Genomic DNA, 25,332 nt, shown 5'->3' on the forward strand with positions numbered 1-25,332 from the left:
TACCCTCTGGAGGTTCCTTATCAGCCAGGGTGTTGCAGATCTTGATGCACAAGATAATCCATCTGGAAAGTGTGCGCTTGTGCACCGCTCTTCCTTTCCAGCAGCCAGCAAATCCCACAAAGAGTTGTTCATCCACACAATAGTCTTTAGTCCTATCAAGATAAAAGCTCACCGCCCTCTTGGGGTCCAGACGGTGAAGCCGCTCCTCCTCCTTGGAAGGGTGAGGGGGAGGATAGAAGGTAGGAAGGGTAATGGACAGCCCCAGATGGAAGGGAGTTACCACCTTAGGCAGAAAAGCAGCCCTGGTCCTGAGTACCATTCTTTCAGCATGAATGGTAAAGAATGGGGGTTTTGAACTTAGAGCTTGAAGCTCACTTCCCCTCCTTGCCGAGGTAATTGCAACAAGAAAAACAGTCTTGAAAGACAGAAGTCTCATGGGACACTTGTGCAAAGGTTCAAAAGGTGAACCCATAAAGTAGGTTAAGACAAGATTTAAGTCCCATTGAGGCACAATAAATGGGGTAGGAGGAAATTTATTGGTAAGACCCTTAATGAAACATAATACAACAGGTGACTTAAACAAAGATGGCTGGTCCGGCAAACAAAGGAATGCCGAAAAGGCCGATAGATAACCTTTTACAGTAGCCACAGCAAAACACTGTTGGGCCAGAGATAGTGCAAACTGAAGAATGCTGGATAAACGAGCCTTTAGAGGGTCAATAGACTTCTCCCCACACCAATGGACAAATTTAGACCACCTATAGGAATAGATAGATTTGGTGGAGAGACGTCTGGCGGACAAAATAACGTCCACCACGTCAGGTGGGAGAGAGAAAGAATTCAGGTTGCCCCGTTCAATCTCCAGGCATGAAGGTGTAAGCTCTGGAGGTGGGGGTGTAGAACCTGCCCCAGCGACTGCGAGAGGAGGTCTGCCCTGAGAGAGAGACGGAGCGGAGGGCACGAGGAGAGGTGGAGAAGATCTGTGTACCACACCCTTCTTGGCCAATCCGGGGCGATAAAAATGACTTGGGCCCGGTCTTTGCGAATCTTCCTCAGAACCCAAGGAATCAAGGGTATGGGAGGAAACGCGTAAATGAGTCGTGCGTCCCAACTCAACTGAAACGCGTCCCCCAACACCTCCTGCATCGGAAACTGGAGGCTGCAGAATGATGGGCAGTGAGCATTCTCGTGAGTGGCAAACAGGTCCACCTGAGAAGTTCCCCACGTCCGGAAGACGTGATGAACCCCCTCCGGATGAAGCCTCCACTCGTGGTCCGCTGAGAACTGCCGACAGACTGTCCGCACGTACATTCAGAACTCCGGCCAAATGATTTGCCATCAGACAAATCTGATGGTCCTGAACCCAGGACCAGAGACGCAGAGCCTCTCTGCAGAGACAATGCGACCCCACTCCTCCCGGCTTGTCGACATACCACATCGCGGGAGTGTTGTCCGTCAGGACTTGAACCGACTGCCCGCGAAGGGAAAGGGGGAAGGCCTTGAGCGCTAGACGTATTGCCCGCAACTCTAGAAGGTTGATGTGAAGCAACCTTTCCTCTGTAGACCAAAGACCTTTGATCTCCAGATCACCCAGATGAACACCCCACCCTAATGTGGATGCATTCGTTATCACTGTGGCAACCGATGGAGGCAGTTGGAAGGGCATTCCTTGAGACAGATTGCACTCCACGTGCCACCAAGACAGACCCGCTGCAGCTACTCTGGAGATCCTGATTTTCTCCCTGAGATCTCCGTTGTGTTGATACCACTGCCTGCGGAGGCACCACTGTAGTGCCCTTATGTGTATTCGTGCATGGTTGACCAACAGAATGCAGGAAGCAAACAGACCGAGCAGGTGTAGGACCTTCAGGACCGGAACGACCGCTCCATTGTAAAACAAGGGAATCATTTACTGAATGTCGAGAATCCTTTGAGGAGAAGGGAATGCTCGACACACAGTAGTGTCCAGTACCGCCCCTATGAACAGGTTGCGCTGAGAGGGCACCAGGTGAGACTTGGGTACATTTATTGAAAAACCCAATTTGTACACCAGCTGGGTTGTCACCTGCAAATGATGAAGCACCTTCTCTGGAGACTCTGCTTTGAGAAGCCAGTCGTCCAGATAGGGGAAAACTGGAATCCCCGATCTTCTGAGATGGGCTGCCACCACTGCCATCACCTTGGTGAAGACTCGAGGTGTAGTAGTAAGTCCAAACGGGAGAACCGCAAACTGATAGTGTTGCGAGTCCACCATGAAATGGAGATACTTCCTGTGCGACTTCAGGATCGGAATATAAAAATACGCGTCCTGCAAGTAGATTGGCACCATCCAGTCCTCTTGTTGCAGCGCCTGAAGAACCTGCGCAAGGGTGAGCATCTTGAACTTCTCTTGCTTCAGAAAAATGTTCAAGATCCTGAGATCCAAGATTGGACATAACCTGCAATCCTTTTTGGGTATCAGGAAATACCGGGAGTAGCATCCCTGACCCCTTTCCTGCTGCGGAACCACCTCTATCGCACCTTTTTTCAACAAAGTTAGACTTCCTCCTGCAGGAGAAGGAGATGTTCTTCCGAACAAGAACCTTGGCAAGGAGGGTAATTCGGAGAGAATTCCCGAAAGGGAAGGGCATACCCATTCTCTACAAGATTGAGAACCCATAGGTCTGTAGTGACCGATTCCCAGTCTTGCAGAAAATGAGTAAGCCGAATCCCCACAGGACTAAAATGATCCGGAATGGGGAATCTATGGCTACTTTGCTGCATTAATAGGAGGGGAGGTAGAGGAAGAGGAGGAGGAGGGTTGACGGCCTCGGGGACGACCCCTGTTTTTTCCTCTATAGGACTTTTATAGAGTATTCTGTTGTTGTTGCTGCTGCTGCTGACGAGGTTGGCCAAATGATCGAATGGACGACCTCCCAAACCCTTTGTATCTTCTAAAAGCTGAGCCTCTAGGTTGAGCTTGTAAGCCAAGAGATTTAGCTGTTGCCTTACTGTCTTTAAATCTTTCCAAGGCAGCGTCAGCCTTCTTCCCGAAGAGTCCTGAACCATCAAAGGGTAGGTCTAACAGAGTGGCCTGAACATCTGCTGAAAAATCGTGGACTTCAGCCATGCACTCCTCCTAGTAGCCACAGAAGAACCCATAATTCTTGCGACCGAGTCAGTGGTATCTAACCCACTTTGAATAACTTGGCGTGCAGCAGCCTGGGTGCAACACTTCCTCAAAAAATGTTCTATCCTCCTCGGACAGCTTAGGTGTCAACTGTTTAGCTGAATCCATTAAAGCATGGATATATCTACCCATAAGACAGGTAGCATTAGTTGATTTTAATGCCATGCTTGCAGAGGAGAAAACTTTCTTGGCAGATTGATCAAGTTTCTTTGATTCTCTGTCCGCAGGTACTTGAGGGAATGCACCCGAAGATCTTTTAGAACATGCAGCTTGAACTACTAAGCTCTCTGGAGAAGGATGAGTTGATAAAAACTCTGGATCCCCAGGAGCCACCCTGTATCTTCTCGCAATAGTCCTGGAAACTGCAGGCGCAGAAAAAGGCTTGCGCCAAACCTCCAACACAGGTTCAATAGCTGCCTCATTGAATGACGATAGAGGCTCAACAACTGAAGAGGGTGAATGGAGAACCTCCGTTAAAATGTTCGCTTTGAACACGGTAGTGGGAAGTTGAATGTCCAATAAATCAGCTGCCTTCTTAATCACCATATGATATGGAGCCACGTCCTTGGAAGGTGTAGCAGAAGCAGGAGAAAGCTCCCACTCTGGAGAGATATCCAGGCCATTTGCCTCTCTCAACTCAGCAAAACACTCATCTGAGTCCTGGAGTTCACCTTCCTCCATCTCTTCATGATAACTTTCCTCTTCTAAGATCCTCTGGGCTTCTCTTCTGGATCTTATCCTAGGCACTGGCGTTGATGGAGCATAACCGACTCTGCCGGATTCGGGGTCGGCGTCGTGCACGGATCCAACTGCGCCGCTTGCGCCAAACGAGGCCGAACAGAAGGCGCCGAAGAAGATGGAAACGGCGTTGAAGACCTCGGTGCCGGGAAACTTCAAGACGGCGCCGCCGGAAGGAAAGGCATAAAGGGGGCCTGGGCATATGCTTTGTCCCTAAATTAAAAGCTAATGGACCCATGGGACCCGAAGGTGCACCAGAGGGGTACATAGCTCTGTGAAAGACACCATACATGACATTGAGATAATGCGATGGGTCTTGTCCTGGAGCTGGAAATGGAGGATAAGCTCCTGGAACTGAATCCGGAGAAGGTGTACCCGTATTCGGGCCAGCCGGCGCCGATGTCGGAACTACTGGAGTTACCTGTTCTTCCGGCACAAGAATTTCTTGATCTGGAGCCAGTGAATGTACCGAATCTGGTGAAGAAGCCAGCGTCGGCGATCGAGGCGAAGAGACTTCAGGCAAAGCCATCTTATCAGGCGAAGCCGGATTCGATAAAGAAGGAGATACATAATCCTTTCTGTGATGTCGAGAAGGAGAGGTCGATTTCGGCGCCGCTTCCTTGTCTGAACGATGTCTCAATGAATGTTTCTTCTTCTTATGTTTCTTCGGCTTCGAATGTCCCGACGTCGACTTCGAACCTGACCTCGATCCGGAACGAGACCTCGACCTTCTCCTACCTCTCTTCTTTTCTTTCCTCATTTTGGCCATGAAAAGCTTCGCTTCTCTCTCCTTTAGCGCTTTGTGATTTATCTTCCTGCAGCATGGACATCCATTGACGTCATGGTTGGAAGATAAGCACCAAACACAGTCCTCGTGCGGATCTGTAATGGACATATGTCCACCGCCGTCCCTGCAGGGCTTGAACGTAGATTTCCTCGAGGACAACTTCGAAGGAAACAAGAGAAACACAGCAATCCAGCCAGAAATACAAAGTAACTACGGAGAGTCCTAGAAAAACCGTTGGCGTCAACAGCGCCGAAAAAGGGGAACTGACGTCATCACGCCAACTAGGCTCTATTATGGATCCAGTGACGTCAGCGAGGTCGCGAGCGGAGTCGTGACCTTTGTGACGTCGTCCACGTCCTCGTCGGCGTGGAGAGCTACAAAATAATTCCGAATGGCTGCTGGCGCAGGGGATATTCACAAGGTGAGGAATCAACTGGCAGATGTATCCATCAGAAACATATTTACCTATGACGAAGTTCTGTGGTTCGGAAAAAAAAATGTAAACAAGTATTATTTTTATGAATTGGTCTCAGATTTATTCAGTGAGTGTCTCTGTTAAGCCCCTTGGGATCCACAGGACTCTCAGCACACTATACCTCTTTTGGTATAGTATATGGAAAGCCAGCTTCCTGCACTTTGCTGAAGAAAGGAGAACACCTATACTTAAGAAGATATTCTATGAAGAAGTGTTCCGGGATTACCGTACGTGGGCGGAACTACCTCAAATGCTTGGGCCTTCAATGAAGATTCACCGAAGAGAGAACACCTGGAACACTAAGGAGATGCAGGGAGAGTACAGCCAAAGGGTACAAACACCTGTAACACTTGGTTGATGGGTTGGGGTTAGCCCAGCCAGAGAGGATGCCAACAGATGTCGCAAAGAGATGTTACACCAGGTTGATGCGGGGTTAACCCAGCCACACATGGTGGACATAGTCATAGCACAAGTTAGTTACAAGGTCAGCATTGTTCCTACTAGTGCACTGGACAGGGAGTGCCAGAGTTTCTCTGGTGTTTTTGGGTGTATTACAGTTGTGCACTCATTGACACCAGTAATCTTACGTAATTTTCCATGAGATCAGGATGGTCCTTCTCAAGGCCGTCATCCAGAATGGTTACTACAACTCCTCTGCCGGTATAACCAAGACTCCAAGCGGTGAGAACATTCAGGTCGGGGATCACATCATTATTCTGCAATAAAACCACAATGGGGCACCTTAGCAAAAAGGAGCAACCAAGTCTTTCACCCCCCTCACACTGAAGAATAACAACCCCAAACAACATCACCACCAACATTCAACATAAGCTCCCTGCACCATTATTATTATTATTATTATTATGTTTCTTATATAGCGCCTGAATCGACCCCCGAAGGGGTATCTCCGCGCTTGCCTTGGGAACCCGTCCTGGCTTTTCCCTGTGAGATAGCCCCTACAGGGTATCCCCAAGGTGAAAGCCAGGCATCCCGCCGCGGGGGGCCGTTGTGGAGATTAAGCAAGCTTAATGCCCAGAGTTGCAGAGTGTGAACCCATGATTAGGTCAGGCACCGAAGCGAGAATTATCGAGTCCATGGACATTTGAGCTCAAGACCCTGCCGCGTCGGGAATTGAACCCTGGTCCCGGGTCTGACCTCTGCTTCAGGGTCTGCCTGCTCTAACCAGTGAGCCACACTTCTCCACAGAAGTGAGCCACATTGCCAACAGAGTGGTCTGAAGAACCATCACTACCCAACAAACAAGAAACCATCCAACTGAAAGCTGCCCTGGCACAACTGCACATCAGCAGTCCCAGTACCATCACCCTCTTGTTATCTGTCCTAGCACCATAATCGATAAACTGTCTTAGCACCCTCACGCATGAGCTGTCCCATTCCCTTAAAACATGAACCGTTCCATCACACTCACCTATGAGCTGCCCCATCATCTTCACCTATGAGCAGTCCCATCACCCTCACACATGAGCTGCTCCAGCACCATCATCCATGAGCTATCAAATCATTCTCACCCATAAGCTGTCCCATCACCTTCACAAGCTGTCCTATTACCATCACCTTCTTACCTGTCCCAGCACCCTCACCCATGAGCTGTACCATAATCTTCATGCAAGCTGTCCCATCACCCTCACCCATGGGCTGTCCCATCACCTTCAAGAGCTGCCCCAGCCCTCTCACCCATGAGCTGTCCCAGTACAATCACCTTCTTGTTATCTGTCCTAGCACCCTCACTGATGAGCTGTCCCATGGTACTCACCCATGGGCTGTCCCATCACCTTCATGAGCTGTCCTATTACCATCACCTTCTTATCTGTCCCAGCATCCTCACTCATGAGCTGTACCATAACCGGCATGCGAGCTGTCACATCACCCTCACCTATGGGCTGCCCTATTACCTTCAGAAGCTGCCCAGCACCCTCACCCATGAGCTGTCCCAGTATGATCACCTTCGTGTTATCTGTCCCAGCACCCTCACTGATGAGCTGCACCATCACCTTCACACAAGATGTCGCAGTACAATCACCTTATCTGTCCCAGCACCCTCACCCATTAGCTCTACCATCACCTTCATGAGAGCTGTCCCATCACCTTCAAAAGCTGCCCAGCACCCTCACCCATGAGCTGTCCAAGTATGATCACCTTCTTGTCATCTGCCTGAGGAAAAGTGTTCTTCTGATCGGCATCATTTGTACCAGGACTCCATTGCTTTTTCATTGCCATCTTGTGTCAACCACTTCCACACGACCCACCTGGTCATTTCTGCTGATGAATGAGGAAAATCTAACTAACACGACAACAACCATCTTGCGGCCTGCATTTCTGCCCAGGAACTGTCGCACATCCAACCCCCCCCTGTTCTTTGCAGTTCACCAGAAAGCCACGAGACACTTACACCCTGTGTAAATGAATTGTTTTGCATCTCCTGCTCACAGCCTGGTAAACTTCCTTGACACCGTGATCAGGTTATCTGGACAATGGTCTGACTGCTGGGCCTTGATCAGGGTGATTAAACAATGACTTGAAAGACCGGGCGTTGATCAAGCTGAGTGGACAATGACCTGAAAGACCGAGCTTTGATCAAACTGAGTGAACAATGATTTGTGTACCAAGCCTTGACCAGGCCACCACCTACAAACATCGTCTGAGTCTGGTTATCAATTGCAAACACTGCCTTGATTGAACAATGAACTAACAGCCAAAAGATCAGAATGAAAAAGTATAAAAGGCTTGTAAGCTGCAGAGTAAAGCAGCAGCCTCCTCTATCTTGTTTCTCTTGTTTCTGACGAGCTTGGGACTCTGTTCCATAGCCCGGGCTATTTGAATAAATCTGGGTTCCTCCTGCAGACAACGGTTCCTGTGTCTCCTTTAACTACGTATGAAGGGTATGGAAGGCTTGGGCGGTTCCCCCGCCGCCGAGACCCAGTAAGTGAGTTATTCCGGTTCTTCATGCCCCATCACCCTCACCCATGAGCTGTTCCATCACCTTCATACAAGCTGTCCCAGTACCCTCACCTTATCTGTCCCAGCACCCTCACCCATTAGCTATCCCATCACCTTCACACATGAGTTATCTCATCACCCTTACCTATAAGCTGACACATCACCTTTACATATGAGCTCTTCCAGCACCCTCACCCATTATTTGTTCTAGAACCATTACCCTTCACACAAGCTGCCCCATCACCTTCACCCATGAGCTGTCCGAGCACAATCACCCATGAGTGTCCCATCACCTTCACACGTGAGCTGTCACAGTACCATCACCCTCTTTGCTGTCCCAGTACCCTCACCCAAGAGCTGTCCCATCACTCTCACACGAGTTGTTCCAGCACCTTACCCCATGAGGTGTCCCAGTACCATCACCATCTTGTTATCCATCTCAGAACCCTCACACATGAGCTGTCCCAGCATCCTCACCCATAAGCTGTCCCCTCACCTTCACATAGGAGCTGTCCCATCACCCTCATCCATGAGCTGTCTCAGGCACCATCACTGTCACCTGTAAGTTGTTCCAGCATCACTGCCCTCAAGCTACCCAGCCCTTTGCCAACCTATCTCAAGAGTCTGCAGTTAGGTCAGTCCCAAAGATAATTCCTCCAATCCCCCCCGCTCCCCTTTTGCTTCATTGTCTCAACTCCTGGACCATATATTTTAGTCCTTGTCGTCCTGTTGGCAGGCTTGGCCTGAGTGTACCGATGTGAAGCGAGAGCAGTAGTACTCTGGGTGTTGGGTCCTCACACAGCTCACACACGTAATCACTCTGACCCCGCCTAGGCCAAGCTGAAGTTGCTGCACGTATGGAAGCCTTTGTTTTACAAATGTCAGCAGCACCAGTGTGGGTCTTGAAGAGACTAAAATTGAATAGCACTGCTCATGGTACGGGGATTCTATACTGGTAGATCTTCCACAGGCCTAAACGCAACCCCATTATCCAAAGTAAAAAGCTCACCTTGTGTCACAGTGGTGATAAAGAGCTGTAGGTTAGCATGCCCATCGACTGCGGTGAACAATCCCTATATGGCGCAACACCTTCTCCAATGCTTCAGTTCATCAGATAAAAGTGCAGTGTGTGATCACCATTTCTCAGCGTCAAGCAGTCAAGCGCTACATATTCATTGGCAGGGAAACCATTGAAGCAGATTTACAGTTTGTGTGGACACCACACATTCCTGAGGCTTCTGCATCTGAGCATGCTGCACATATACCCTTATAGCCTTGCGATGTTGGCTCGTCCATCGAGTCACAGCAGGCAGCTTCAATTCATCCCATTTCAGATCCGTGCAGTACTCCCCTTGTAGGCAGCATATTCGTGGTGCAAGAGAAGCACCAACACCCCCATAAAGTAGCCAGTCACTCCTAATTCCAAGGCAGGCTGTGGCAGCTGCAACTGGTGGGCTGTAAAACCTCCCAGGTTTCTGGTTCATATTTTGGTGAAGCGGAATCTGGCAGTCAATATCCTAACCCTAGAGTGCAAGAGTTTCTCAGTGACTATGCTTGTGGGACCCTAGAATCTGATATCAAAATCTCGGAACACTATCTAGTAGTTTCTGTCCCATTATTGTACTCTGTTTCCAGGCAGAGCATCAATATCAGCAGGAAAGTGGATGGGAGCCTGACGTCTCCTGCCTGTAAGGCTAATCCACTTACTACACTTGACGTGATGTGGATAATATTTCTGAGAAAGTAGGAAGGGGTCTCTGATCCATTTTAAAAGGGGATGCATGGCGCTTTCTCCAAACTGGTTAGGTTTTAGGTTCCAGTCAACTGCAGGAAATCAAAATGAATTCTTATATGGCTAAAGTCATGGACCAAATACACACTCCATGCACAGTCTACTTTACTCACATGGTTCACAACCGTCCTTTATGTCTCGTGGATGGTGTGAAGAGCTCGGCTGCAGGGGACTACAAGATCAAATTAAAAACAAGCTGGAGGCCAGTAGGAATCTGTCGCTGGCAGGCAAATGGTTAATGATCAAGTGGGCGTGCCAACATTTTCACTTGTATCTATGCGGACAAGAATTCAGTGTTGTGACCGACCACAAGCCGTTACTCCCGCTGTTTGCCGGCTCCTCCCGGTCGGCGCCCCATGAGGATCGAAAGATGGGTTGTGCAGCTGCAAGGATACAACTTCAAGGTGGTTTTCAGCCCAGGGGCGAACAACCCTGCCGACTACCTGTCTCAACACCCAGAATATCTGACTCCAGTCGACCCGTCTGCGGATGCCTGCAGCACGGAGGCGTTTGTCTACATGGTGTCGTAAGGGGCGTGTCCCAAGGCCATGACGCTCAAAGAAATTGGCCAAGCCACCCAAGAAGACCCCCTCTCTCCCGAGTTCGAGGAGCCTTGGAGAAAAACGGCTGGGCCCACTTCATGGACGGGCCTGTGTCCTCCGGCCGGAGGTCGGCCATGCCCGTCAACAGCTGTGGCATGTTCGGAGCGAACTCAGTGTGGGGGAAGGAGGAGTCGTCCTGAGGGGACATCTCATTGTGGTCCCAGAAAGCCTACAGAGGAGGATCCTCGCGTTGGCCCATGTTGGTCACCAGGGAATGGCCAAGATCAAGGCAAGATTGAGGGACAAGGTTTGGTTCCAGGCCATGGACTCAATGGTAGAGGAGATGGTACGGCAGTGTCATGCCTGCACGATCACCGGGGAAGACCCAGCGCCAGCACCGGTGATCACGGAAGAACCATGCAAGACTTCGTGGACACATCTCAGTGTGGACTTTGGGAGCTTCCCGGACGGATGCCATATGCTGGTCATGGTTGACTCATTCTCGAAGTTTCCCATCGTCAAAGCCATCGCATCAACAGCCTTCCCACACATGAAGAAAGTCCTGGATCGAGCCTTTGCAATGATGGGGCTGCCGGAAGAAGTTAAGTCTGACAATGGACCTCCTTTCCAGGGGCGGGAGTTCCAGGCACCCGCCGATCAAGAAGGAAAAGGTGGATGCCATCCAAGGACAGCCCCCGATTCCTCGCCAGGTGCCCAGACCGCCACCAAGAGGACCTTGTGGGTACTGTGGCGAGGATCACCCCGCAATGGCCATCTGCGGCGCGAAAGGAAAAACATGCTCGCGCTGCGGCAGGCTACACCACTACGCTAGAGTGCGCCGCGGTGGGAAGTTCCGTTCGACCGCGTCAAGGCCCAGAGGTGTGTCCCAGCGGGTTCGCCAAATCTCCATTGATGACCCACTGACGGATGACCAGCCAAAAGAGCGACGCCCCATGTATGAGGATGAGGACGACGACAAAGTGTTTGTGGTGTCATACGTCAGCTGGACGGGGACTAGTCGAAGGCCACCTCCCATGTGCTCCGTCTCCATCGAAGGCACTGATGTACGAGCCCTCATCGACACTGGGCGACACTGGGGCCTCCGTCAATGTGATGGACTGCGACCAATATGATTGCTTATCATCGCGACCTCCTCTCGCAGCATCCACTGCAAGGATTGCAAATGCTACTTACCAGTATGCATCTGTTCTTGGCATGTAGGGCTGCTGACATTCATATCTGTGCATAGATCGCCGCCTAGTGTTGGGTCAGGATGATTGCACATTGTTGTCCTGGAAGAGTCTTCGAAATATCACGAGATAGGTGGCTCCTCCCCTGGACTACAGTGCGCATGGGCATCGACTCCATCCCCAGATTGTTTTTAGCCATTGTGGCCGAGATGGAGTGAACTTTGTGAGTGATGACCATGGCATGAAATGCATGTAAATACTGCAGCTGCTGCAGGCGCCGGGGAGGAGGGCGGGCGATATGAATGTCAGCAGCCCTACATGCCAAGAACAGATGCATACTGGTAAGTAGCATTTGCAGTTCGAGGCATGTGGGCTGCTGAATTCATATCTGTGCATAGAATACATAGCAGTCCCTCCATTAGCGGCGGCCGCCCGTACCAGCTGCAGCAGTTTGGAAAAGTGTCTTGAGAACAGCCTGCCCTACAGCTGCCTGCTGTTTAGAGTGCACGTCTACACAGTAATGTTTTGTAAATGTATGTGTGGTAGATCATGTGGCTGCTCTACATATGTCCTCTAAGGGAATGTTTCCAAGGAAGGCCATAGAGGCCCCCAACTTTCTGGTGGAGTGGGCTCTTGGTGGAATTGTAAGAGTACGTTTAGCTTTTGCATAACAGATCTGAATACATTTCACAATCCACCTAGCAATACCAGCCTTGGAAATAGCGTTACCTTTGTGGTGAGACGCAAAGGCAACGAAAAGCTGCTTAGTCTTTCTAAAATCTTTGGTTCTGTCAATGTAATACATTAGTGCCCTCTTGACGTCAAGGGTGTGGAGCATCCGCTCTGCCAGTGTCTCAGGATTTTGGAAAAACACTGGTAACTCAATTGTTTGGTTTATGTGGAATTGAGACACAACCTTGGGTAGAAATTTAGGATTAGTGCGGAGCACTACCCTGTTCGCATGGACCTGGAAGAAAGGTTCCTGAATTGTGAGGGCCTGCAGCTCACTAACCCTCCGTAGCGATGTAATTGCTACCAGGAAAGCCACCTTCCAAGTCAAGAATTGAAGTTCGCAGGAATGTAGTGGCTCAAAGGGAGGACCCATCAGCCTTGTAAGAACCACATTGAGGTTCCATTCCGGAGCTGGAAGGGTCCGTGGTGGAATGACCCTTTTGAGTCCTTCCAGGAAAGCTTTGATAGCAGGCACCTTGAAAAGTGAAAGGTGCTGTCTATTTTGGAGGTATGCGGCCATCGCAGACAGGTGAATGCGGATGGAAGTATATGCCAAATTACACTGGTACAGATGAAACAGGTAACAGATGATGTTCTGAATGGAAGCATCTAGTGGATTGATGTTGTGGTTTGCACAATAAATGACAAACCGCTTCCATTTGGCCGCATAACAGGCTCTAGTAGTGGGCTTTCTTGCCTCCCGAATGATGTCCATGCAATTCGGAGGAAGGTTAAGGTAGCCAAACTCTAGGACTTCAGGAGCCAGATCGTCAGGTTGAGCTGAATGTCGCCATGGCTCTGCGTCAGAAGGCTGGGTGTGAGGCGAAGCCTTTGATGCGGTACCACGGATAGTTCCAGAAACGTGGTGTACCATGGTTGGCGAGCCCACGTTGGAGCAACCAGGATGAGGGTCATCGAGTGCTGTCTGAGCTTGCGTGCCACCAGCGGTATCAGGGGTGCTGGGGGAAAAGCGTACGCAAATTTGCCTGACCAGTTCATCCATATCGCATTGCCCTGCGATTGCGGGTGTGGGAACCTGGCGGCGAAGCTTTGGCATTTTGCGTTCTCCCTTGTGGCGAACAGGTCTATTTCTGGATGACCCCACGTCTGAAAGTACGGCTGGAGTACTGATGGGTGTATCTCCCACTCGTGCATCTGGTGGCTGTGCCTGCTGAGCAGGTCCGCCATCTGGTTGTCCTTGCCTGGGAGGTGTTCTGCCATGAGAAAGATGTTCCTCTGAATGGCCCACTTCCACATGCTCTGCGCCAGATGCGACAGCTGTGGCGAGTGTGTCCCTCCCTGTTTCTGAATGTAGTACATGGCCGTCATGTTGTCCGTCCAGATCAACACACCCTTGTTGCACAGATGTACTTTGAACGCCTTTAAGGCCATGAAGATTGCCATCAGTTCCAACACATTGATGTGCATCTTCTTTTGCTGTAGTGTCCATAGTCCCTGCACTGTGTAGTGGAGTACATGCGCTCCCCAACCCTGGAGAGAAGCGTCCGTCGTCAGGATAATCTGTGGCACAGGCTCCTGGAACGGTCGGCCCTTGCAAAGGTTTTGTGGATTCCACCAATGCAGAGAGTTGTATGCCCGACTGCTCACCAACACTAGGTCTTTCAATTGCCCATGAGCCTGAGTCCACTGACGTTCTAAGCACTCCTGAAGCGGGCGCATATGTAGTCTCGCGTGCGGGACAATGGAGATGCAGGAGGCCATCATGCCGATCAACTGCATGAACACTCGTGCTGGAAGTGAGTGTTGAGGTCTGAATCTTTGAATCAGCGATAGAATGCTGTTGATCCTCACTGAATTTGGCTGTGCTGTAGCCACCAGAGTGTTTATGGTCGCGCCCAGATACTGCCGTATGTGAGCGGGCTGGAGATGGGACTTTGGGTAATTCAGTGAGAATCCAAGATCGTGCAGAAGGTGAATGGTTTGGGACACGTGGTCGGCGCACTGTCTGTGCGACTTTGCTTGAATGAGCCAGTCGTCCAGATAGGGGTATACGTGGATGTTCTGACGTCTTAGATGCGCCGCCACTGTCGCCAGGCACTTTGTGAAGACCCTGGGCGCCGTGGTGACCCCAAAGGGCAGAACCTTGAATTGGTTGTGCTGGTCTTGAATGGTGAACCTTAGATACTTTCTGTGTGAAGGATGCAGGGGAATGTGAAAATAGGCATCCTTGAGGTCTAGAGTTGCCAGGAAGTCCCCTTGCTGAAGCAGTGGGAGAACCTGTTGCAGAGTAAGCATATGAAAATGCTCTGACAGAAAGTACATGTTGAGAGGTCTGAGGACCAGGATGGGCCTGAGAGATCCGTCCTTTTTTGGGATTAGAAAGTACAGGGAGTAAACCCCTGTTCCCCTTTCCTGCAGTGGGACGAGCTCTATTGCCCCTTTTTGCAGCATGACCTGAACTTCTTGCTGCAACAAGTGCAAGTGCTCGCCGGACATAGGACGGTTTTTTGGAGGTATGTTTGGTGGGATGGAAGTGAGTTCCAGACAATAACCGTACTGAATAAGAGATTTGACCCACCTGTCCGTGGTGATGGACCTCCACACGGGCAGGAACTGCTGGAGTCTCCCCCCGACCGGTGTTGTGTGGTCGGGGGGCAGTGACAAGGCGTCACTGTTTGCTGGCGGTGGAGGACCTGGAGCTGTTATTTCCACGTCCTCTGCCCTTGACGTTGTTGCCATGGTATCCACCCCTACCTTTGTTGGTATATGAGGTTTGGGTGTTAGTCTTATAGAATTGTGTGGATTGTGACGCTTGACCCCTTGAGTTGCCTCTGTTATTGGAGCGGCGAAAGGAACCACCCCGAAACTGCTGGGACTGAAGGGCACCCATAGATTTAGCGGTGTCAGTGTCCTTCTTCATCTTTTCGAGTGTGGCATCTACTTCAGGTCCAAACAGGTGGTCTGGATTTACTGTTTGGTTGAGGATGGTGGTCTGAATGTCTGGTTTAAAGCCTGATATTCTGAGCCATGCATGCCGGCGCAGCAGAACGCTAGTATTTATCGCTCGCGAGGCGGTATCAGCCACATCTAGAGCACACTTGATGGAGGCATTGGTAATGAGTTTACCCTCCAGAATCAGCATTTCTGCATTCTCCTTATACTGATCTGGCAAGTGCTGTAGAAGTGTTTCTAGGGAGTCATAGTGTGCCCTATCGTAGCGTGCAAGTAACGCCTGCGTGTTTGATATGCGCCATATATTGGCTGCCTGTGCAGCAATACGTTTCCCTGATGCCTCAAACACCTTTGATTCCTTGTCAGGGGGAGGAGCATCACCAGTGGTCTGTGAATTGGCTCGTTTACGTGCGTTGGAGACAACCAAAGAGTCCAGTGGCAACTGTCCCTTGATGTACGTTGGGTCAGTGGGCGCTGCCTTGTATTTTTTATCAATGCGAGGATTGATGACTCTTGCCCGGGTGGGCTCCTTGAAAACCTCTGGTGCATGCTTTAGCACACCTTTGAGCATCGGCAATGTCTTGACGGTCTTTTCAGCCACTGAGAAAGTGTCAAAAAGAAAATCGACATCCACTGGGTCGGCGTGGAGGTCGACATCATGGTTGGCCGCAGCTCTTTCAATCAAAGCGTTGAAGGCTGCAGAGTCCTCCGTTGGTGAAGTTTTTGCAGCAAAAAGCTGCGGCTCGTGTCCCGACTGAGGGTCCTCGGGGTCGCCCCCCGCAGACCATGGCTCATGGACATCCTCTGGGTCCGAGTATGCTGGATAATTATACTCGTCCTCCTCGTCTCCGTCACCCTCCCCAGCGTTAGAGTGAGTGGGTGAGAGGTTCAGACCCTGTGGAGATGTCGGCTCCATAGGGGCAGATGCACCGGCAGAGTCCAACTTCTTTTTAAGGGGAATATGGAAATGTTCCAACGCAGGCTCCGGAGTGATTTTCCTCTTGAGAAGAGAGAGCTTGCCTGTGTTGGCGTCGATGATGACCTCTCGACGCTCCTCTTCTGCCAGTGGTTGATGCCGTGTCTTCGGCACCGCCAATGGTGCCTTTGGCGTTGAAACCAGCTTTAAAGGCACCCCGGCTCCATGTTTCGGAGCGAAGGCCTTCGGCGCCGTTCTCGGCGGTAGCGTGAAGTGAATCGGCTTCTGCGCCTTTGCCGGCTTCTGTGGAGGCTTGTGCGGCACAGCGTCCTTTGGCTCGGTCGCCGCGGCTTCCTCCCGAATCCGCTGCAGGGACTCCGAGACCTTCTTGGTGAGGGATGGGGAGGGCCGGATCGGCTCGAGCGAGTCCTCCGAGTCCGGATTTGAGTCGGCGACCAACGCAGCCGTCTTCGGAGCCGACGCGGCACCTGACTTCGCCTTATCGACTGGGATTGGTGCAGTCATAGGCTTGGGGTCGTCCTGACGCTTCTTCTGAGCTTTCTTATGGTCATCGACCTTCTTGGCGTCGACGCGACTCTTTAGAGCGTCGACCAGCTTCGGCGTTGAAGCCGCCGCGTCGGGGGTCTTAGCCTTAGGCTTCGGCACCATGGTCTTCGGATCGGCCATTTTGGCGTGGCTCTTAGGCTCGACAGCCATTTTGGATTTCTTCGGCGCCGAGGTCTCCGGCGCCTTTGACCCAACCAGTGCGACTTGCACTTTCGGTTTCGATCCTGATGGTGTTGACCCCGATGGCTTCACTTTCGGTTTCTGGACCGGGAGTGGCGCATCACTAATGTCCGTGGCCGGGCCAGGAGGCGGAGCCGTGGGACGAGTATTAAGGTCTTGGGTAAGGCCCGAAGGCGATCCCTCGACCTGGGCCTTATGATGGGGATTGACCCCGGAGTCAGTCTGAGGACGCTCCTCCTCTGAGCTATCCTCCACGGTGGCAATGGCCCCGTCGTCGTCCCCTACCTCCTCGACGACTTCTTCGAACTCTTTGTCTCCCGCGTCGTAGTCTTCTTCGCCCTCCGACGCCGGGTTAGAGTCCGAAACATTTAGGACGGTGTCGTCTTCAACATCCTCTTCAAAGATGTTTGCTGGTGGGGGTGCCGAACTCTGGGCCTGCAGTCTTGCGGCCCGGCGTAGCTTGAGAGTCTTCTTCGACCGGAACTTGGAGCAGGCCATACACTTGGCCTCGTCGTGGTCCGGCGACAAGCACTTGTTGCACACAGGGTGCACGTCGATGTGCGGGTACTTTGAGGCACACACTGGGCACCTCTTAAACGGACTTCGTTCCATGTTGAAGTAGTCTGGAGCGTCGTGTAGGCCCGTCCGCGCCGACAGCACGCGGAAGGGCAGCAGTTGATCGGAGCCGATGAATAACCAACCCGACCGATAACAATACCGACGCGAGATCCTAAAGACCTTTTGGTCTCAAGTAAGGAAAGTTAAACAACTATCGATTCCGACAGAGGGAACCGAAACACATCCGAACCCAATGGAGGAAAAAAACAATCTGGGGTTGGAGTCGATGCCCATGCGCACTGTAGTCCAGGGGAGGAGCCACCTATCTCGTGATACTTCGAAGACTCTTCCAGGACAACAATGTGCAATCATCCGGACCCAACACTAGGCGGCGATCTATGCACAGATATGAATTCAGCAGCCCACATGCCTCGAACCTACACGTACGGAGGGACGGACCCGCTCCCTCTCCGGGGCGTCATTCAGACCATGGTCGCAAGTGGGAGCTACTCCACCGAAGCGTAGTTCCACATCACGGAGGGTAAGAAGGGGACGTTGCTCAGCTGCCACACAACCGAAGACCTCGGGCTTGTCTTCTTCGCCAAACAAGCTCATGAGTCCCATGCAGAAGCCATGTTAAAGGAGTTTCCGGCGCTCTTCGAAGGACTGGGGAAACTCAAAGGCAAAGGGCTCAAGTTTCGCATTGACCCTTCCGTGCGACCAGTGGCCCTCAGGCTCCGTCAGGTGCCCTTCAACTTACGCCCGCAGGTGGAGGAAGAGCTAAGGAAGCTCGAAGAGCTAGGAGTAATCGAGAAGGTATCTGGACCTACCCTATGGGTGTCCCCGCTGGTCGTGGCACCCAAGCCCAAGCAACCAGGAGCCATTCGACTGTGTCGATATGAGACTACCGAATACAGCTGGGAAGAGGGAGCGCCACATCACCCCCACAATGGATGACATTGTGCCCGACTTAAATGGAGCGAAGTGGTTCTCCAAACTAGACCTGAACGCCGGCTACCATCAACTGGAACTGGAGCCAGAGAGCCGGTACATTACCACTTTTTCGACGCATGTGGGCCTACGCATGTATAAGAGGCTCAGCTTCGGAGTGTCCTCAGCTCCAAAGTCTTCCAAAACGCCATCCGGGATGCACTGTCGGGGCTGCAGGGAGTGATCAACCTCAGCGATATCCTTGTGTACTCCACCACGCTCGAGAAACATCACTCGCACCTCAGGGCCACGCTGAAAAGATTAGTGGACTGCGGGCTAACTATGCACAAATCTAAGTGCTCATTCTATCAGGAGAGCATTGACTTCTTCGGGTATACGTTCACCCACGAGGGACTCCTGGTGGATCCGAAAAAAGCAGAAGCCATCCGAGCGGCCAGCACCCCTCGCAACCCCACTGAGGTGAGGAGCTTCCTTGACATGGCCACGTATTGTGGACGGTTTATTCCCAATCTGGCAGCCATATCCGAGCCACTGCGTGCCCTCACACGTCAAGACCACAAGTGGGAATGGACGCTGGCAGCCAACAAGGCTTTCCAAGACATCAAGGCGGGACTGCTGGCAAAGACCGTGATGGCCTACTTCCATCCACAACGCAGAACGGAACTGGTCGTCAACGCCAGCCCTGTGGTCCTTGGGGCAGTCCTTCTTCAAGAAAATAGCCCAGAAGTGTGGAAGCCAGTTGCCTACTCCAGCAAAGCCCTCACCGACACCGAGACCAGATATGCCCAAATCGAAAGGGAGGCGTTGGCGATCAAGTGGGCGTGCCAACATTTTCACTTGTATCTATGCGGACAAGAATTCAGTGTTGTGACCGACCACAAGCCGTTACTCCCGCTGTTTGCCGGCTCCTCCCGGTCGGCGCCCCATGAGGATCGAAAGATGGGCTGTGCAGCTGCAAGGATACAACTTCAAGGTGGTTTTCAGCCCAGGGGCGCACAACCCTGCCGACTACCTGTCTCAACACCCAGAATATCCGACTCCAGTCGACCCGTCTGCGGATGCCTGCAGCACGGAGGCGTTTGTCCACATGGTGTCGTAAGGGGCGTGTCCCAAGGCCATGACGCTCGAAGAAATTGGCCAAGCCACCCAAGAAGACCCCACTCTCTCCCGAGTTCGAGGAGCCTTGGTGAATAACGGCTGGGCCCACTTCATGGACAGTGCCTGTGTCCTCCAGCCGGCCATGCCCGTCAACAGCTGTGGCATGTTCGGAGGGAACTCAGTGTGGGGGAAGGAGTCGTCGTCCTGAGGGGACATCTCATTGTGGTCCCAGAAAGCCTACAGAGGAGGATCCTCGCGTTGGCCCATGTTGGTCACCAGGGAATGGCCAAGACCAAGGCAAGATTGAGGGACAAGGTTTGGTTCCAGGCCATGGACTCAATGGTAGAGGAGATGGTACGGCAGTGCCATGCCTGCACGATCACCGGGGAAGACCCAGCGCCAGCACCGGTGATCACGGAATAACCGTGCAAGACTTCGTGGACACATCTCAGTGTGGACTTTGGGAGCTTCCCGGACGGATGCCATATGCTGGTCATGGTTGACTCATTCTCGAAGATTCCCATCGTCAAAGCCATAGCATCAACAGCCTTCCCACACATGAAGAAAGTCCTGGATCGAGCCTTTGCAATGATGGGGCTGCCGGAAGAAGTTAAGTCTGACAATGGACCTCCCTTCCAGGGGCGGGAGTTCCAGGAGTATCTAGAGAACCTAGCGGTGTGCCACAGGAAGATCACCCCGCTATGGCCCCAAGCGAACGGGGAAGTAAAAAAAGACTGATGAGGACAATTAACCGTGCATTACGCATCGTAGTGGATAATGGGGAAGATCCTGAAGCAGCCCTCGACCAATTTCTTGGTGCGTACCGCCACACTCCTCATAGCACCACTAAGTGTGCTCCGGCTCAACTCCTGTTCAAGCGAGCACCACAAGACAGTATCCCGTCTGACCCGACGTGGGTGCCCCTGGAGCGGGATGATGCAGCTGTCCAGTCGAGGAGGGAGACAACGAACTGGAATGCAAGTGCGGCTCGAAGAGCCCAGGAACCGCAGCTCAGAGTGGGAGACCGGGTGGTGATCAAAGACCAACAACCCGGGTGGAAATTCCAGATGCCCTACGAGCCAGAGGCGTGGGTCGTTGTAAGCGTCCAAGGGACCATGGTAACCGCTCAAAGGGGACAACAATCCATCGCAAGGAATGTGTCCAATTTCAAGAAGACACGGAGGCGGAAGTAGACCTCAAGGTCTCTGGGGATCAGAACTCTTTGCCGAACTTCTCTCCTCCTGTATCACCCAATGTGAGGAACGCCTTACCGGAGTCGCCGAGACAAGCCAGTCAAGGAGGTGCTGGTAGCGCTGCTGCTGAGTCAGCTGAGGGAACCCCGGCTGTGGTTGCCACATCTCCCTGTGCCCAGAGCCAGAGGTATGGTCTCCGGCCGAATCCTATGCCGAGTCAACGGCTGAAGGACTTTGTATATACCTCCCTCTGAACTGAGAGAACTTGATGGTCCAGAACCAAAAGAAAGGAGGGATGTAGAGAGCCACCCGGGCTCTCCAAAACAATGTTGTGGTACACTCATGCATCCATAATCCCTCGGGCGGGCTCGTATAAATAAATGGTCCGGAGACCACTTGTGGTCTTCCGGCCGAGAGTGCATTCACTGACTCTTGTGTACTTTCTTTAGCGTAGCCTGCGGCCTACCTGACCTGGGCCCCACCGCGCTACAGAAGGGTGCGGCGAACCGAGGAAACCTTCCCGCTGGCACTGAGAGGAGGAGCGGAGACACAGGAGGAGCGGCGCGGCAGACGGAGGTTTTGAGTGCCGGGACATGTGGCGGGCCTGCGGTGCACTACAGGGGACCCGGTCTGTGATCCGCCGAATAGAAGGAAGTCTGTGGCGGCGACTTGGGGGCCCAGAGGAGCGAGAAAGCAGCCGAATCCCCCGGGAATCAGGTAAGGGGGAAAAACACTCACCCAGTGATGTGAACTCACGAGAGAGGCCCTTGACGAGAGATACTGCCGGGCAGAGCTGTGACCTAGCAGAGAATATGTGACGGATGAATACCGGAGTGGCGGGCCCCCTGATGACTGCCCGTGTGCTGAGTGCGGCCAAGATACCAGGCCTGCAGCTGTCAGCGCAATCCGGAGGGGGGAGAGGCAAAAAAAGCTCAATGCCTGACCCTAAGATGGCAGCTGCCGACGAAGGTGGCGTCATCAAAGTGGAAAGTGGGAGCCACCCAAGGAATTAACCTTAGCCTAGCGAGACCGGCAAAGTTCCACAAATTGACTATCTGCAGACTATGGCAGCTATCCTGATGGGGCCTTGAGTACAATCAGGGGCGGTGCACAGGCCTGGGATCTTGGGAGTTTATGGAATAGTGGGCCCTACTAGCAATGACCTGTTGGGCGAATGGTTGCTGTGGGAACAGCTAAATAGGGGCTGCCCCCGAGGGGTGAACTTAGCAGCCACGCAAGTGGGGGAAGGGTAACGATGAAGGTTGTCACAGAAGTTCAGTCCAACCTTCAGGTGACAACGACGTGGGGTGTGGTCTTTCTGCCGCCAAAGAAGGCCCAGAGCAACAGGGTCTCTAATTATTTTGCATTAACGGAAGCGGGGCTTCTGCCCGCGGCCTGTACCCTGAGAGCATGGCCCTCACAAAAGATGACCTGTTGCACTCACTGAGGGACTTCAAAAAGGAGTTCAGGGAGGAGCTCAAGGCAGATCTGAATGCCTCATTGGAGGTGCTGGGGTCAGACATCAACTCGCATTTTCTCTCCCTCCAGCAAGATGTTGATGAGGTTGGCACAAGAGCATTAGATCTGGAGACTAAGGTCAATGACCTAGAAGGGAAAACAAATCGGCTGGAAAACACCGTGGAACTTTTTCACGACAACTCAAGATGGCGTTCTTAAAGAATGAGGACCTCGAAATAAATTGCGCAGGGACACGTACGCATTTGGAACCTTCAGGAGGGGTCAGAAGGGCCAGACTTGGAGGACTTCACCCAGGGCCTGTTTGCTGAGCTGCTGGGGGAGTCTGGCCTGAAAGTGAATATGTCCCCCCGAGATGTGTTGGTTAAGTTGCATTCCTATAGTGTGAAAAAAGCCATCCTCCAGGCAGCCCGAAAAGCGAATGAGGTGTCACTCCAGGGTATGACACGTACGCTCTTATGATATTACCCCGGCGACACTGGCGAGAAGGGCCCAATTTAAACCTATCACGGACAAGCTCCAACAAGACAACATCAACTATAGATGGACATACTCCTTCAGCTTGGCATTTGAACTATGCAATAAGCCTGGGCATGTCACCGACATTCAAGAAGCGAGATGAACACTGGGCCTACCGCTGCAGTCAGGACAACCAGAGGCGGAAGGAGATGATGGAGTGTCGGGCCTCCGGTCCACTCAAAGGGAAGACGGCCAGTGGAAGACAGCACGTCACCATACATCGCCAAAGACTCTCTGACATCAGACAACATACTGATGACCTACATGCCGGAGGGGGGCCCCTTATGGGGGAAAGGACTTCCACATGCCAGAAGGTTTGGCAGGGCAATTCCCGTCTCTCGAGATGTGAGGTTCATGGGATGGTGCGCTGGACTTCTCTGGGCTGGGCCGGGGGCTCACATGATAGCCCTTGCCTCCACTACTATTCCGCTTTGTTTTTCTTTCCAGCTAGGGAATAGTTTGATGAAGGAATGCCTTAACAGGTAAGGACCGGAACGTCCCTAGATAAGTATTTAAAGATGTTCGCATTGTTGATACACAAACTGGGTTATGTTTTTTGGTTAATTTGGTTTTAGTATTTTTTTCACCTTTCTGTAGTACATGGGGGAGCCATTAGGTGATTGGGCATTTGCGGTGTCAAAACAAGAGAACTATTATGAGGCGGGTATGGATGCAGCAGGGAGGGAGACCAGAGGGAGTGAGGAGTACACAGGGTGATTGCACACAGCGGAGGGTTACTGATCGAGATTTATAATGGTCATTACAACCCTCACATAGAACGTAAGGGGCCTTGACTCCCCTGCAAAAAGGAAGCGCCTGTGTAAACGAATTTTAGACAAAAGGCACGACGTGATGGCTCTACAGGAGACCCGCCTTAAGAGGACTGAGGATCAACATCTGAAGCACAAACAATACAGATTAAAGTATAAATCCTTGCCGTCTACTAAGCACAACGGGGTGCCACTCTTCTTTCACTCTTCTTTGCGGTTTGCTCCAGAGAGTTGTAAGGCACATAGGGAAGGGAGATACCTCTCATAGTCAAAACCGCATAATGGGTCGGCAATGTAAATTCGCTATGATATATGACCCTAACACTAACCAATCCAGGTTTCTCCACAGCTTCCTAAATACTTTGGGGAATTTTGCAGATGGGATAAACATGCTGATGGGATAAGACCCTTTAGGGCAGAGATACTCGCACAACTAAATTCTAGGTTACCCTCTGCCCGAGGGCCCAGGGTTTGTACTCCTGGGTCTACAAAGTGCAGCTGGTGTCGCCACCATTTTTCTTTGTGCCTATATTTCACATTGTTATTCTTCAAATGTTTTGCAACAGTTTGAGGAGCTGTTAATTCTCTCATTTATGAAGCAGTTAATGGGCATACATAACAGTGGCCAAAATCCGGGAGGAACACGAAGCGGGAGGGAATCAATCTTACAGCTGTCTTGGTGACAAACAAGCCAATTACCCAGTGTATCTCAGCGTAATCTCCTTTTCCGTCAACTTCTTGAGGGACCTTCAGCAAAATATGCAGAAAAGCGAGTAGCAAACAATGGCGGCCCAGCGCCTTTATTTACAAAATGTGCACCTCGCCCCACTCCGAGTTAATACAGCGGACAAACCATTTGTTTTAGGTCAAGCATCAGCATGCATGCGCTGATGCAAGACCTGCTGTTATCACTCATACTGAGTGTAATCTCGCCTGCTGCTTGCCATTCGTTTACTTCTGCGTCGCTTTTATTTCCTGTCTTCTTACTGGTTGGTGCTCCTAATAGATCACTTCCGTTTCTAGGGCAGGAGCACTGGCCAATTTCGGTTTCATTACATTCTAGGAATTTATGTATGCTTGGGGGGCTACCTATTTATTAGCATGGCTCCCGCTTCACATGCAGGCATGCACAAGCCACGCAGAGTCATTTTCTATGCATGGGTGCCAACTACTTATTGATTCCCATGGCGCCCGCTTGTCGCACGCACATAACTTTTCTATTCACGGGTGCCAACTAATTAGGGATTCCCATGGCGCCCGCTTCAGTCGCACGCACATAACTTTTCTATACATGGGCGCCAACTAATTAGTGAATCCCATGGCACCAGCTTCAGTCGCAACCACACACATTCGTTTTATGTACATGGGCGCTGCGCTTTCATTCATAACGGCACTGCCTTTCAGTATAAAACAACACCAGTATGCCTATCTTCCAGCACACTTATTGTGTGTTTTGGAAACTAAACTATTACATTCATTATAAGAAGCTTCGGCGTTACAGCAGGAAGTGCTCACAGTGAATTTGGCAGCTGCTGCTTGGCCCTAATCTTTCGTTGTCTACCTTAAAGCACAAGTTAACTTACCTTTGGTAATAATATATATGTAAGAAACATTAGTAGTGCCCGAAGGCGCACTGGCAGGGCCAGACGGCCCAAAGAGTCGGACCATGGCAGCAAGAAACTCTTGCACCAGAGCAGGCGTCGCCGACAGACCCGAAAAAGGTGGGTAGGCCGGCAGCGAAGTAGCAGGCTCCGCCGGAGCCGCAGGGTGACACCACCCACACCCGCGTCGCGCGAAGGGCGAGGGGA

General features: G+C 51.7%; 1 protein-coding gene across 1 annotated transcript in view; it reads right to left on the reverse strand.

The window, feature by feature from the left end:
- Positions 1-25,332, reverse strand: part of PCSK4 (proprotein convertase subtilisin/kexin type 4) — a 999,360-nt gene that overhangs the window by 894,196 nt on the left and 79,832 nt on the right. The window contains exon 4 of the mRNA XM_086946304.1: positions 5,757-5,885. Coding sequence (XP_086802430.1) covers positions 5,757-5,885 — 129 coding nt within the window. The remainder of the gene's footprint in view (positions 1-5,756; positions 5,886-25,332) is intronic.

Source organism: Lissotriton vulgaris, chromosome 12, assembly GCF_964263255.1.
Source record: "Lissotriton vulgaris chromosome 12, aLisVul1.2, whole genome shotgun sequence".
Lineage (NCBI taxonomy): Eukaryota > Metazoa > Chordata > Amphibia > Caudata > Salamandridae > Lissotriton > Lissotriton vulgaris.